Below are 15,795 nucleotides of genomic sequence, written 5' to 3' on the forward strand. Positions count from 1 at the left end.
ACCTATCTCATTAAATCAGGATAAAATACAAGGAAATTATCATCTAATATGACAATAATAATATCTTTCAGAATACAAAAGTGTCATAATAAAAGTGTCGTATTTTGTAAATCTTAATTATAGTATTTTAAAAATCTATTTTTTGGATTTTCAAGTCAGATTTTTCATGTAAAAAAAAAGTAATCGTCTTCATCATAAGTTATTTTTAGAGAAATATAATAAAAAATTTGAAAAATTATTAACATGCATATACATATTTGATTTTATAATTAAGGATCAATTATATTGAATTGCACGAAATTAAGATTGTGTCTCAAGATAAACTTCATCTAAATGTTTTAATTGAGTCATAATTGCGCGCAAGTATTATGTAGTAACAAATATTAAAATAATTTTTAAGATTTATTAATTAAATCGTATCATGCGTTACGGATCCTCGTTCCAATTTTAGGAGAAGTGCTTTAAAACTATTTTAAGAGAAGTATTACAATTCTAACCATTTCTCCTTTTCTTTCCCTTCTCGGATTTACTTTCCTCTCCGCGGTTTTATTTAATAGAAAGGAATTCTCTCTTTTGCCGAATATTTCCTGGTAAAATCACATTAATAGGTATCGTGCCTTCGTGTCATCAGAAATGCGTACGTGCTCGGTTTTGGGATCGGAAAGTAAATCGTGCTTGCTATTTGTTACTTGCTCCATTGCGCCCATTTCTGAGTAAATCGAGTCCTCGAGATACCCCTACTAATATACTGAACACACACAGATGTGCCGTATGCGTGATTGAGACAAATAAAAGTAAAACAACAGTGAACTGGAGGACTAAAGAAAATTTTGATTGAAAAACTTAGGTAACAAGAAACAAAAACGACCTATATAAATTTTTCCTGCCAGAAATAGAAAGAAATATATATTGGATAGAAATCCAAAAACTGTAGAAATGTATTCAGATGCAACAAAATCGATATAGAATTCGTAAGATGGATTGTATAGATCTAATTACAATCACATGTCTTGCATCTTTCATCTTTGTCGCGTATTTACTGCTAAATCTCTTTGAACGTAACTCTTTAGATAAAAAATATTTGGCTCTCTATCATAGCGAAAGATATCCCAGAAGTGGACAGTCATGTTTTACACTTAACTGTTTCGCGTGACAAGAGAAATGTTTTAAAGAACAGCTGTGCGAACAATGTTGTTGTTACCAGAAATCAACGTTCGTTACGAGGGTGAACGAGCGCGAGTCCAATCTTTGTCGTTATTTTTCCTCGTTTCTCGCTGACAAACACAAGTGTCATCGTATAGCCTCTTTACAATCCTCCGCGAAGTTACATTAATTGCTACGGAATCGTTGCTGTCGTAAACATAAACGGGTAAATCGCCGCTGAAGCGTTAATCGATGACGTTGATAGCGCGCTAACACGACAAGAAAATGCGATAATACGAGCGAAAATGGAACAACGCGGGAAATAATTCCTATACGATTGTGCGGAAATTATTGAAAATTGTTTCTGTATATATCACCGTCTAGTTTGTCGCAATCAGAAACGCATTTTTCTCTCCTCGGCTGTGCTAAATTGGCAAAAGTGTCGCGCGAACGTAATTTTCCGCTGTGAAGCTCTTCGTCTTATTTCGCTTTCGCGTCGTGTCGGAGCATTTACCTTATCGAGACGAGTATCATGGCGAATATCAGGTACTTTCCAAGCAGCGGCACAACCAACGACGTCGGCGGGATGATCTCGACGACCAGCAGAAAGAACACGTGAAGACTGATGAGAATCGAGATGGAGAGCGTTACCTGAAATTGCGAGACATTTGTTAAGAAAAGTTTCATTATATAAGGAATAATGTGATATATTAAAAGTTTGTTTTATTTGAAATGATTGCGTTTATTATAGTAACAGGATGAAGTTATAAATGTCTAGTCATTTATATATCTTCCATTGAACTACTTTGTACGATTAAGATGTAGAATTTTGTAATCCTATAATATTATAATCGTATATATTTATAATTTTATAGAATTATACAATTATACTTTATATTTAAAATTTTATGGATTTGTATATATGGTTTGTTCTAAATCGAATAAATAAATTGGTATGTAACGTTCTTTTCATATATTTTCCTATCTAATCTAGTAAATAATTAACCTTTAATCAATATTTTGTTTAAAATTGTGTTGAAAGGGAATTAGTCTCAATCATCTTTTAATTCATATTTTATCAAATATATCAGAACAAAAGTGCAGAAGTACAAGAATAAAAAAAGATTATTTTGCTACTTCTGTCACTTTATGACGAAGAGAAATATGAAGAACAAGGAACAAGGAACAAGATAGTTCAAAGACACATGTTGCCTTTCCTTCAAAATATGTCCCTTGACAGGCAACAAAATTCGCACCTATTCGAAGGGGCCAGGATAATAAAGGGCCACGGATACTCGAGTGGAAAATTCGTATTTATGATCTGCGTAAAGAATGTACGAAGCAAGAGCCAGAAGAATAAACGGGTCGGCCCCGTGAGGTGAAAGTTGCTCGCTGACAGAATTTATATGTGCCCGTGATCCATTTGTTTTAATAAAACTTGTAAACGAAGAACATCGGGCACGTACAGCCATGTCTCGCAGCGGTAATACTTTTGCCAAGTATGATAAAAATAAAAATGAAAAAGTACAACGGAATAACGAGGAGCAAAGTAAAATGAAATGTTTTTACCTATACCATTGTAACACTTGATAAATGAATCTAATTTAATACGAATATGGAATCGTAACATACACATACAGCAATATTAAGAAATAAGATTTTTCTCGAGGAATTAAATAAAATAATTAAATAAAAAAATTATTATAAATAAATGTCGTATATAAAAACTATTACATTTTGAGTTAAATTTATATGTTTAATTCATATCACATATATTTATTTGTCCATACACGAACCAAATGCATATTAAAAAAAAACATATAAACAAGTACATTTAATATCATAAATTAAACATACAAATTCAATTAAAACGTGATGCACTAATTAAAGACCTAATTGTCATATGTATTGACATACTTTTTTATATTCTTTTGTAGTGCTAAATATAACCTTATATTTATAATTATAATTATTATGAGTTTTTAGAGTTACCTAATATCGAAACTGTGTAAAAGATTAAAAAATGTCAAATTGCAAAGTTTGTTTGAAATGAGATTGGTTTGAAAAGTATAATTGTTCCTAAAACAAGTGCGCTTCGAGCAAATATTGCATTAGATAGTAGGATATACCGTAACTAAACAAGAAACATTAAAAATTTTTCGTGAAGAATTTCTCAGGCACGTTGCGGAAGTTAACTGGGTTAACGATTACTTAAAAAAGGGGGGAAAAAAAGGGTCTTCTTGCGTGGAACAGTCTCCACGTCCGGGGTTTTATTATACTCTTTTATGTCGGACATTATATAGGTTAAAGTGCAACTTGTATGAAGTTGAAAAGTCAGACATGTACTTTCCAAACTGTAGTAATTTTTCTAATATTAAACGAATTTTTAAAGAAAGTGTAGTAATAATAAGAAAAAAAATAAAATAATTTTTCTATTTAGATGATAAATGCCCGCCATAAGAAATACTTAGGTTTTAATACAAAAATCAAAACAAGAAAATTGTAATTAAAAATTTACATGCTACATTTTTCTAATATTCTAAAAATTTAGATGTTATTGCAATGGTTATAGTACATGTATATTAAATATTTTAAAGTGGTATATATATATATATATATAAAATATAGAAATATCTTTAATATCTTAATTCTGTATATTATATGTATATATCAGAATTTAAAAGAAATTGAAAAATCGCTTCAAAGGATTTGAATTCAACTACATTTGCTGCAAATCCGGGGATCATGTTACACGTAATATTCCTCTTAAAAAAATAAAAAATGAGATTTTTTACGCAAATTTACTGTAACCGTGATCACGTAACTTTTTTTCGGAATAAAAATTGATTGAATAAAATCCATGAAAGATTTTAGACGATGAAAAGTGAAATAAATGTAAAAATGCGCTGACATTTGCGTGATCGATCGTCAGGTTCCAACTAATATCTGGAAAATTCGCATATATATATCACGATTTGAAAAAATAAAGCTAAATATTTTAACAAATTAAATTAAATTATAAAAGTTACGATTGCACTTGGCTCAAAGTTGTCAGTTTAATTAAACTTTTCGTCTCTGTAGCTTTAATATTATTTGCGAGAAAAAAATTTTTAGAATAAACTCAATTTAATATCATATGTGCGTTGTTTGAGTATGTCCCGCGATCTTTTACGAAACCGGAGATTGTTTATCTGTCAATAATATCCATTGTAGGATGTATATAATTGTTTTGTATAAATGTATCGTTTTGTATAAATTCCCGTGAGATAATTCCCGATAAATAATTTCCGACGAAACGCATTTGCGAAAGCATATAGCACGTTGTCAGCCTATATTTCCCTTTTAATTAGATGCGACAGTCGCGTGGTTTTTTAATAGTGCTTTGCGGAGTTTTACGACTATTAATTTACACCAGTACGGCTCGTCGTTACATGGAACTATCCATCAAAGCGTCAGTGGCCAGACAATGTTTATATCTCTCTTTCAAAAATTTTATAAGCTAATGTATTTCTTTCAGCTTTCGCAATTTTCAATTCGTTATCGCTACTTTCATTAAATAATATATAAATTGCCGACCTTTATTCATTTAATTTTTATTTGACCAAAATTTAAAGCATGTATGACATTTATTTTATCATTTATTATTACACTTACACAGTTATTACACTTATTATATAAATAATAATTTGCAGTTATTTTTATTATGCATTTATCATTTTTATGTAAGAGCCAAATAAAAAGATGATTTGCTTGTATATTTCTCTTTAACGAGCATTTATGTTAACTTTTAATCCCTAATCTATAACTGTCGTAATATATCAGTATAATTAACATACAGTTGTTTAAAAATATTTCTAATCATTAATCACGTGTGAGATAATAGCTTCCATTATGACTTGAATGTAAAACGGGTCGTTTCTTTTCAACGCATTTTCCGTCGATTACATCGGAATTTGCCGCACTGGCTCAGTAATGAAAAACCAGTTTACATTTTCCAGCAACCACGAATGTATAACACGCGATCATCAACGGTGGGCTCTTATCGGGCAGCAAGTCAGTAGCTTTTATTGCGAATTGAACGCAACGCGAGGGCGCGCGCGCTTCATTTTTACTGCGGTTTCACTATCGCAATGGCGTTTCATAGCGATTAATTTAAAGGATCGACCACCGGAGGGGCGATAGCGTCTATCGGGCTGCTGCCCTGTCGTTCGCTCTGGCGGCTTTCATCGATGCATTCGGATCGATAGCGTGCTCAGTTACTTTCCATCCGACCGCGCCTTTAATTATTGTTGCCCTCTGCTCCCCCTGGCAATCGCACGCGTATCTTGTCGTTGTTTCTACCAAATGTTTGAACAAACGTTTCCGAATAAATTTCGCATGATCCGATAATTGTTGTATATTGCGGGAATATATAGGTAACTTTGTCCCGAATTCTCCAGTTCGTAAAATATCTCATCTGAATTTTAAAAAACTTTTTATCGTTATTCTTATTATTTATGATACTAATTACTTGCTTCCGAAGCCTCAGAAAACTGGTTCCTAATCCTCTGAATATAAATTCATACGCAAAAAGAAAAGAAGTGTTAAATCAAGACTTATATTCTTGTATTAAGTATAAGCAAGAATCTATAATCTTCTGATAAAAAATTCAACTTTTTATTTCAACTTTTTTTCTTGATTATTAAACTATACAAATACCTTCATTCAAACAAGTTTTCTTCGCGCGCGTTTAACGCAATTTATATCTCATTTCAAGATTATATAGATTCTTGTTTATATACAAGAATATAAGTCTTGATTTAACACTTCTTTTTTTTTCTGTGTATATAATTAAATAAATTAATCATAGAATTAGAGTGCTTGAAAAAACGTTCAATAATTCTGTTATACAATAAAAATTCCATAATCCGATAAAAGAATAATTTAGATGTTTTGTAGGAGCTTGTCGTAAGTCGCGTATGATCGACAGAGATGTGGACTAATACTGCCATGCCTTGTAGCTTGTGCCTTGTCACAGCACAGTCTGTTCGTCATGGCATATCCGCAGTTAAACAAGATCCGCGTATGTACGTTGACGCACGGTTGACGTGACACGTCGTGTTCGATTAACTTGGTCTTGTAAAATATGCGCGTGTGATACCGGAAGCTACTCACGTTAGTAAAATGAAATTTTAAGCAAATTACCCGTAAAGCAAGTATTAATTATTTGGAAGTTTTTTAATCACCTCAGTGATTACTTACCAATAATGTGATGTGTAAATTAAAAGATATTCTTACACATTATTTACAGACAATGTGAGAAAAGAGAAAATCCATGTTTGACAATTTTTAAATAAAATCTTTTCTAAAATAAGTATATATATTGTATAATACAAAATTACTTTAGATAATAAAGTAATTCTTATAAGGAAGTTCTTAATAAGCAATATGCAAGCAAAAGAAAGAAGATTAGTTTGAAGAAAAAGCGTATAGCTTCCCTCGTGTGACTCCAAATAGAAAGTTGCTGGCATACTTTCGGCTGATTACTTTGCATTATCGATTAGATAAGTAATAGTTTATCTGTATGTTAGTTTTTCCCTTAAATTCCCGATGCCAAGAAGTGCGTCACGTAATGAAGGTTATGTTTCACTTTTTGGCACAGAGTTTGTAATATGTTGCATCATCAATTTTGCTTTATTATTCTAGAAATTGAGGTAGATTTATTGATACTTGTAACTCGAAAATTTATGATAAAAAACATTTTTTATGAAAAAAATAATTCTAATGAATTTTTATGAAATTTGTTTGAAATTTATTAATTATTCAACACATTTTGACACTTTACGCTACAGATAAAGTTTGTTTTCTGTGTTTTATTTTCACCTGTCTTATTTTTTGTATTTTAATGTAATATATAAAAAATCTGTTGTAACAGAGTAAGCACAGATAGAGAAAAAAGTGATGGAGACTTTGGACTCTTCGAAGGTAGCTAATTTATCTCATATATCTTATATTATATGTAGTTTTTGCATAGAGGTTGACAAAATATACTACCTACCAGTGAACGAATTAGGAATTAACCATTGATTTTCACAGCTACATATATGGGCAGCGCAATTTAAGTAACTGTGACGTCTCGAAGTGCCGAAAATTGGGCCCGTTGGTGCCATAAAGTGCGGCAGAGCACTTCGATAGTGCCAAAAACGCCGGCAGTAACGAGCATTATAAAAATAATTATTTATTTATTAGAACTGAATGATTTAACTAAAAATATAGGTGAATCTTACTCAGAAAGCTTTAATGCACGTGTTAAAATAGTTTGTTTGGGGTTTAACAATATATCGCGTTCGTAAATAATAGAAAATCAGGGCCGCTGCTATAAAGGTGCCTATAACTGGGCCGTTTACCTTACTTGTCCTCAAGCGGGGTTGTTTGCGTAATTAACGTGAGTGGAATGTTAGCCCGCAGCGAAATTGGCTCGCCCGTGAGCGCAAATCGTCGAATCACGTTGAACGTGTATAGGAATGTTATAAGGCAAATATGATTATATTGTTCGCGGATCCGCTCTCTCCCTCTCTCTCTCTCACTCTCTTCCTCTCTTCCTCCCTTTATATGACATAATAATACTCAGCGGTATCTGTCATCCATTTTCCCCACCCGTTACATCCGCCCTGCATCAGTCAAATGATAATAACCTTCGAGCAACATCTTCATGCGGCATCCCAGATTGCGCGCATCGATCCACGCGTAGAAGAGTCGTCTACAAACCTCTTGATAATTAATCTATCTCCCGTCGTAGTTATGTCGCAACATCGAGTCTTTGCATAAAACATAGTCGTTTGATGAAAATTAACAAAACTTAACATTCGAGAGTACCAAATTTTCGTGTGTAATTAGGTTAAGCTCAAAAATAATAATTATGCAATGAATAAATTAAACACTAACTTCAGAATTTTTTGTCTACATCATATATTCAGCTATACATACACGGAGAGAATTTTCTCTTAAAATTTACCCTGAAATCATGGTAGTTGTGGGACAACATGTACCACCAAGAATTTTATGTGCGAGCTATTCTGATTAATATCTACTATAATAAAAAATATTAATATCTATTATATACATTAAAATATAAAATATATTTAATTAATTTTACTAAAATACCTATATCTAGGAAATTTCAATAATTTTTTAAAATTTACCAATCTGCTTCGTAATTTTCATCGCGCTGTTTAGAAAATGTCTTTTGTATATTTTAAAAATTTCTTGGTTGCCAAGCTGTCCCTATAGTTTGTAGTGAATTTAAGGCTAAAATATAACAAAAAAGTCTCTCCGTGTATATTTTTTTTGATGTTTTCTCTTAATTTTATAATATCGCCCAGTTATTTAACCAGGACACGAAGTTTCAAAGTTTCTTTCCTATATGGGTTTATGAGAGAAAGATTTATGCTGCACGGTAAACCTGATTTTTTCATTAAATATCTTCGTAAACGCGACGAGGTGCTCAACCGAATAAATCTAAAAATGCGACGATAAAAACTACTGGGACAAAACAGTGCGGTGTACAGTCATGAGGCATGTCATAAAAGGTGAAGCGGGGAATGCATGCGGTATGCAATTTCGGTAGACGCAGTGTGGCTGCGGGTCAATCACCGAACCGCGATATTGCTTATCGATTCCCTCTGCTTGATTGACATGCCTAGAAGCAGCAACAGACGCTCGCGGCTTTATTTTTTTTTTGGTTCAAAAATCCGCAACCAAATTTATTTTCCTTTTTCTCTATCACCTTATTCCATCTTCCGCCCTACAAATATTGAAAAATCCTTTCGGTTTTTGCAACGTACACGGAAAATATTCGCAGTCTTCCGCGCTTCTCTCATCATTTATACCTTTCTAACGATGCAAACTTAGTAAAATAATGCATTCGTTGGTGTTAAACTGGGAGAGAAATGCGCCAGTTGTGCTCGCCACAAATTATTTCACTGTTATGTAAGAACAAGAACAAACTATTATTAAGGACAGCATGAAACTCTCAAACTCGCAAGAAAACTCCAAGTGTAAAGGTGGCTTTATATAACCGCGCCGAGTTTAGGCCGCGGAGCTTCTGAAGTGTGACTATACCGTGTGATAAAGGTCGCCTTTAATATTTCCTCGCATCTGGTAGCATCTGTCCTCCATGATCTGCTCTATACGATGCATAAAAAAAGATATTTTTACCAACAAGATTAGCATTTTTATGGCTGTATCGTATTTATCGGAATCAATTTGTCTTTAACATAATCTAAGAAAGATGTAATTATTTGGCATTTTATTTATTATTAAATATTAAGTACCTGAATGTTCAAAAGATTAATTTTTATTAAAACGCGTACTCAAGTTACTAAAAAATACGCGTGGAGAATTGTGCTTTATATAATATAATATTATAGGTATAAGAGAAAGAGAACTTTATTTGTATTCTTGTATAGCTCCGTTCCGTATATAAAACTGTTTTAGCTTTCGATATTGATTATTGACAGCAGTAACTATATATGCCACGATACACGAACGAGCATTGCATTTTTTAGTCAGGTATCCGGTACATCCCGAAGATGCGCGGCGACTCTTGGCACGTCTTATAACTTCCTCGCATTTTTCCGACATGACGGAAGATCCGTATTACGGAACGCGAATGCTGATAGCAAAGTCTCGACTCGACAGCTATCCGGACGAGAGACGCTTCCGCGAAAAGTCATTCGCAAATTCTTCGCGTCACTTTTTTCGCTTGCATTCGTCGCACGTCTCGCGCGATGTATCCCACGAAAATCTTGCGAGAAATTATGGAATGCGACACTCGACAGCGTAGAAACAAGCGTACGCACAATCGAGATATAGTTTCTCAAACGGTTATAACGTATCTCCCGAAATTGTGCGAAATAAATCCGCGCGAAAGTTCACCACCGCACAAGAGATTTGACCGAACGATAAAAAGTGGCGTAAGAGAGAAATAAGGAACAAGGAATTGAACATAGAGAGAATTCATAGTCGCAATCTTTTTTCAAGACACGGTCTTGCACAATGTTTCATTGTGGACATTGCAAACGTATACGTGGAACGTGTCCCGTGCTTATATTTTTGCTTGAAAATGGCGGTAGCAAATGCATAATGGATTGGCGTTTCTTTTTCGCGTTGCCTGCTTCTCGGAAGCAAAATCAATAAACGGTTAAAGATAAAATGAATGATTGACTTTGTGCGCTTTCTCGTGTCCCCGTCAAATCACACCGCCGTACTTTGGTCAAAAATGCCGAATATCGGACCGGTATATCTACGTTTGTAATTTTCCATTTTCGGAGCGAAAGCGGCGTTTAAAACAATTTATTCGAAAAGTACGAATTAAACATAGAGAAAAGCCATGCAATTTACAATACGACCGACGTTACAAATGTGAAAATTCTTTTGGCAATTCCGTCGATAATTAATTAAAATAATTATGCAGGTTATTAATTAAATTAATTAATAATTTTAAAATTAATTTGCGCGAAAATAAAAGTTTCTAGCGTGCCACGTATAGGAAACTGCTCGACAAATTGATATTTTCTTTCAGTCAATGAAGATTCGACACTGAACGGGTTAATGAAAGAAGGCAAACATGTTGCCTCGTGTAAAAACATTCCTATTACGCCCGGTACTTCGGAATACAATCGACTGTCGCTCGTTTCTTCTTAATGACGCCGGATGCTAATTGCACGCGCGATCAATAGTTCTTCAACTGCGCTCAAGTACGACTAATAGTTATGCTTTTTCAGCGAGAAGGAGAGAGGCACGAGGGAGAGAAAGAGCAAGGAAAAAGAGAAATTACTCGAGCGCGAGTCCGCGCGGTCGGCCCAGCGGAAGAAACAAAGAATTGCCGGCCGAGGGAGGTCGGGAAAGAAAAAACATTTTACAATGCCAGAGTTCACCGAGTAACGAGTAACCTTTGTGGCATGTCGCGAACGTGCCGAGGAACGTTAACGGGGAAAAAACGCGTGGGGAACGTACGGCACGGGGAGCTGTCACGCTATACGTCGATAACTTCGCGCGAAGAAGAACGCTTCGGGAAGAACGTCAGCTGTAAGCGTCGTTCTGGCGGGATAAACCTTTCTTAAAAATATTCCTTCGTCGGAGGGAGAAAACGCGTAGGCTCAGGCACGGCACGCATGTTGAGTGGATACTTAAGGACGTCTAAGGATATCTCCCTCTCCAAAGAATATCTATACCTACAGAATATATCCAAGGATATTTAGCGAAGATCTGTTTGACAGAACGCGTAGTTAAGCAGTGTCGAGAAATGTTGAAGAGACTTAAAAATATCAATGGGCTGTCCAGAATATCCGAGTGACGTACGGATATCCAAGCGACACTAAAAAGATATACAAAAATATTTAAAAATAATCCTCAAACACTTATTCCTATGTGGGAGTAATCTTTTTGGTACTACATGTTAATGCACTGCATTGACAGCGCGGGAAAAGGATCTATTCTCGGGCGAGAACAGCGCGAGTCGAGATGGTAGTAAGTCGTTGGCGGTGGAAGACGGGGTGGAGATGAAAAATCGCCGGCGCCGTCGAGCCAAACGTATATAACCACCTACTAGCTCTTACCTACAGATAAGAGTAAATAACGAGGCCGACAGACACGCGGAAGAGAACTAATTCGCCGCATATTTCACGCACGTCTGCCCCGCGGCCGCTTCCGAGAGAGAATAAAGGGATTAATCGTTCGGTCCCTTATTCTTTCTCTTTCAGTTATGTTTATTCGCTGTTATGTATTTTTGAAAATATATTATCCAAAAACAGAATCCAGTACGGTATCCTGTTTTCGGATAATATTTTCCTGAGAATGATATATTGTACGATAATTATTAGCATAAACTTTCACGAAATCTTTTTGATTCTCGATTGCTATCACGTTTGCAATTTAATTAAAATTACAAGCGCTAAAGTAATTAAGAAAGAAGCAAATCTCACGGGACTAATTTTACAAGCCAAATTTTAACAAACATTTGAGAAATATGAAGTAAGAAAGAAAAGTTAAAAATGGATATCCCTCGTATAATAAATTTATCATTAATTTATCGGAGGTTTAGACTGTTTAGAGAACTAAGTAATCAGAGGCACACATAAAAATGCGATAATAAACGCAAATATTTATCGACGAGAGAGGCTTACCTTTTCGCCGCTGTCGCTAGGCAGGTAAAACGTGAGAACCGTAAGAAACGATATCCCCATGCAGGGGATGATGATGTTCACTGTGTAGAAGAGAGTTTTCCTCCTCATCGTGATGTTGAACGTGATGTCCAAGTAGGGCTCGTCGCAGCAAGTGTAAAACTTCTCGTTCCTGCGAGAAGAAAAGACGCAAGAGACATTGCGGTTAATCGCCGGATCGATGAACGAGCAAAGGGGCGCGCGGTAGGATTACGGCGATGAAGTAAAAAGAAGAGAGAAGAAAAAAATCGCCCAAAAAACGTAAAAATTCCGCTATTCTGGGCGCGGCGAGGCGTTTGTACCCCGACAATAAGTACGTTTTAAGTAAGTAGGGTCGGCGGTGAGCGAGACTTATGAGGAAAGTTTCGCGAGGTCGTATAACTCCGTCGAAGATCTCTCTAAGTCGCGGTAACTCGGTTCAGACTTCCCTATACATTCCCCCCCTCGACCCCCAGGTCTGTCCCCTCTATTCAGGCCGATGGTTTCAAACTTGAGTCAGTGTGTCTTGTGTCGTGAATAAATTTGAATTTATTTTTCAAACATTCAATTCTTTTTTTTTTTTTTACACAAAAGTAGATCCTAAATACACAAGAAAATTACAAATTGAACGATTGACCCAAATTTTGCTACCTACCCTCCTATACATTATCCTCTTTTGGGATGTAATTGCGATTGACTTTATCTACTCGTTGGATCAGAATTTCCGCGGCAGTTTCGTTATCCATATAATATGAGAGATATAATACTGATACCGTAAGTGTTCGAACATTAAAGCATCGGATGTCTCGGAATATCTTAAACATCTTTAGTGGCAAGTCACCTCAAGTGTCTGCGAAAACATCCATTTTACTACTACGGCAGCTTCCGAAAGCAGAACCCGATTCCCGTTGCATCGCGGCATGCTGAATATCAGGAATTGAATCGTGCCCAGAAGCTTCGCTTATATGCCAGGCGAGCATATTGAATATCAAAACGCGTTTCATATAAGGAAAGAGAAAGGAGTCTCTTTTATACGCGCTTTGAGAGAGATTCCTCTGCCATATTTGAGGATCTCCGGGATTAGATTGAGATTTTATCCAGAGAGGATAGATGAACTTTATGACAAATCTTATATTGAATTTTGACACAAGGCGATAAACCACAATTCACGAGATCTCAAATTCGAATCTCAATTTAAGAGTTTTACGAAATATATCGCGTATAAACGGATCCAATAAAACTCCGATCAATTTTTTTACAATAATATATATAGAGTTATTTTTTATATCATATACTAAAATGCAAACATCAGCGATGTATCAACATAATTCTCCGAATTCGAGGATCGAATAAAATGGCGCGCAACGGACACTTACCGAACTGCAGGCACTTCTAAAATATCCCATTCTACCGACATGTAGAATTCGGATAGGTCAACTCCCACGTCCACCACGTTGCTCCCCAATTTTTCGTCCATGTGCCTTAGATCGACCTAAGTGACAGAAAAAGTGGCTGGCATTAAGCTCGCGCGCGTAGAAAGCTCGCCGTCGTTGAAAACGTTCGAACTCCATGCCCACGTAATTCATCTCTGACGTGCGAGCGTGCAGTCGGAGAGCTAGTGAAGCTTCTTATGAAAACGTATATAAACAAGATAAAAGGGATTCCATTACTATATGTATCTTTCCAATATATTTCCTCGAATCTTAAAAGAGGATTTAACAAATATATCGGTTCGTCGTGCATGGGCTTCGGTCTGCAACTGCACGCTCGCGGTTAACTGCTTAATTACGAACAATAATAATTCTGAAAAAAACTTTCAGTGCATTGTCTTGAGATGCACTTGGTGTTCGCAGAAGCGCAGAGGGAGCTAATTGTCAAGGAATGAAAAAATGGAGCGTCGACTGTGGTGGTCCGCAACAACAGGACACTCTAGAGCAGCAACTAGATCAGCGGAGTATATCGCCTTTATATACAATATCGATATCTATATGTGTGCACCACATTGCAGAGTAAAAAGAACACGCAGTCAAAGAAAGAAACCAGACTAGCGCACTCGATTCGGTTTCACTCGTCAATTCAAGGCTGTAACAGTAGCTATATGCGCCTAACGCTAACGAGACGTTTCCATTCAGCCGCGACTTTTCGGTGTATAAATATGTTTCTTTTTTAGAATCATTGACAGCGACTTTCGACCTCGACCTGTAGACTGCCGTGGAAGCTTTGTGTAGCTTAGATAATGAAAATCCTTACCCAGAAGAAAAATTAGTTCTCGTGTAAATCTGAAACTTTATCCTCCCCAATTTATAATAATCATTGTCACTTTTTTCCGCGGAGATATTACGCGAGCTCCTGACTCTATCTCTAATAAACTGTCTGCTCTTTGTACAACGTTTCATTCTTCCGACCATGAGTTAGAGGCGACATCAGTTATTTCAATATACTGGGAAATTTTTATCGCGCAAAATTAAATTCTACTATTCCAGAAAAAAACGTATAATTGTACTTGCTGTAATTTGTACAGTAACATTTTTATGGATGTAAACTTTGCGATTTACTGTGTAAAATTTACTGCATGTTATATGATTACGACGATAACTATTGCGGGACCAAGTTAACCGATGCACAAATAGTTGCCTCATCGGGAATAATTCCGCCGTTAAGTTTCTAACATTGTCTTCTCTGTGAAGCCATTCGAGCGACATGCAGCGAGATTAAAGCCAGCGGCGGCTTTAATGTTACGTAAGTGTCTAACCATTGGCCCAGGCGATCGCTCGCTCTGCAGTGGTATTACCGTGAAATACCTCGGGCAGACGCATCTCCGGTGATTCGAGGACTCGAGGAACGGTGCACTTGCGGACGATACTTTGTCACTGGCTGCGGGGCGAGATTAAAGCCGGCAAACAACAATTTCGATGCAGCGCGCCCGTGATCGCGGTTCCGAAGAATGCAATCGCCCCGAATTGCCCCGAAATCCGACGAGCCAGTCGGCTTTCGCGACGACACAGAGAGCCATGCACTATTGTAAATCGCGTTCGTCTGTTTTTTTGCCGAGAGCGCAATTTTGTTACAAATTTTTTTCACGGGACTGTTCGTCTTCTGAAAGTTTCAAGTGTATTTAATGAAAACAGCTGAAAAGGAAACTAATCAAACTTGCAGTATCTCTCCTCTCCCGTCCTGTATCAATTTATGAAATTGTGAAAAAGCTAAACGACTACAAGAAAACTCGAGTAGATTTGTGATTTTCTACGATCCACTTCTCCAACTTAAATCCGATAATTGTCTGTTCCGATAAGAAAAGCTCGAATTCCGAGATTAAATTCAATCGTTGTGTGAAATAATTTAACGAGAATAAAATGTAAAGTTTTCAAATGAAAATTGGTAATGTATCTAAGAAAGGGTTTTATCTCGCTATGTAAACAACATACTCAAGGATTTTACACCCAATTATGCAGACGTGTGCGGCTTAAAATTC

At 36.0% G+C, this 15,795-nt stretch overlaps 1 protein-coding gene across 2 annotated transcripts in view; it reads right to left on the bottom strand.

Moving 5' to 3' along the window:
- Window positions 1–15,795, bottom strand: part of Nachralpha4 (nicotinic acetylcholine receptor alpha4) — a 168,119-nt gene that overhangs the window by 28,748 nt on the left and 123,576 nt on the right. For both annotated transcript variants that reach the window (XM_077406027.1, XM_077406028.1), the window contains exons 6-8: window positions 13,700–13,815; window positions 12,309–12,477; window positions 1,658–1,794 (exon numbers count right to left, since the gene is read on the bottom strand). In XM_077406027.1, coding sequence (XP_077262153.1) covers window positions 1,658–1,794; window positions 12,309–12,477; window positions 13,700–13,815 — 422 coding nt within the window. The remainder of the gene's footprint in view (window positions 1–1,657; window positions 1,795–12,308; window positions 12,478–13,699; window positions 13,816–15,795) is intronic.

This window comes from Temnothorax americanus, unplaced genomic scaffold, assembly GCF_048541705.1.
Source record: "Temnothorax americanus isolate GAGA-0224 unplaced genomic scaffold, ASM4854170v1 Scaffold20, whole genome shotgun sequence".
Classification (NCBI taxonomy): domain Eukaryota; kingdom Metazoa; phylum Arthropoda; class Insecta; order Hymenoptera; family Formicidae; genus Temnothorax; species Temnothorax americanus.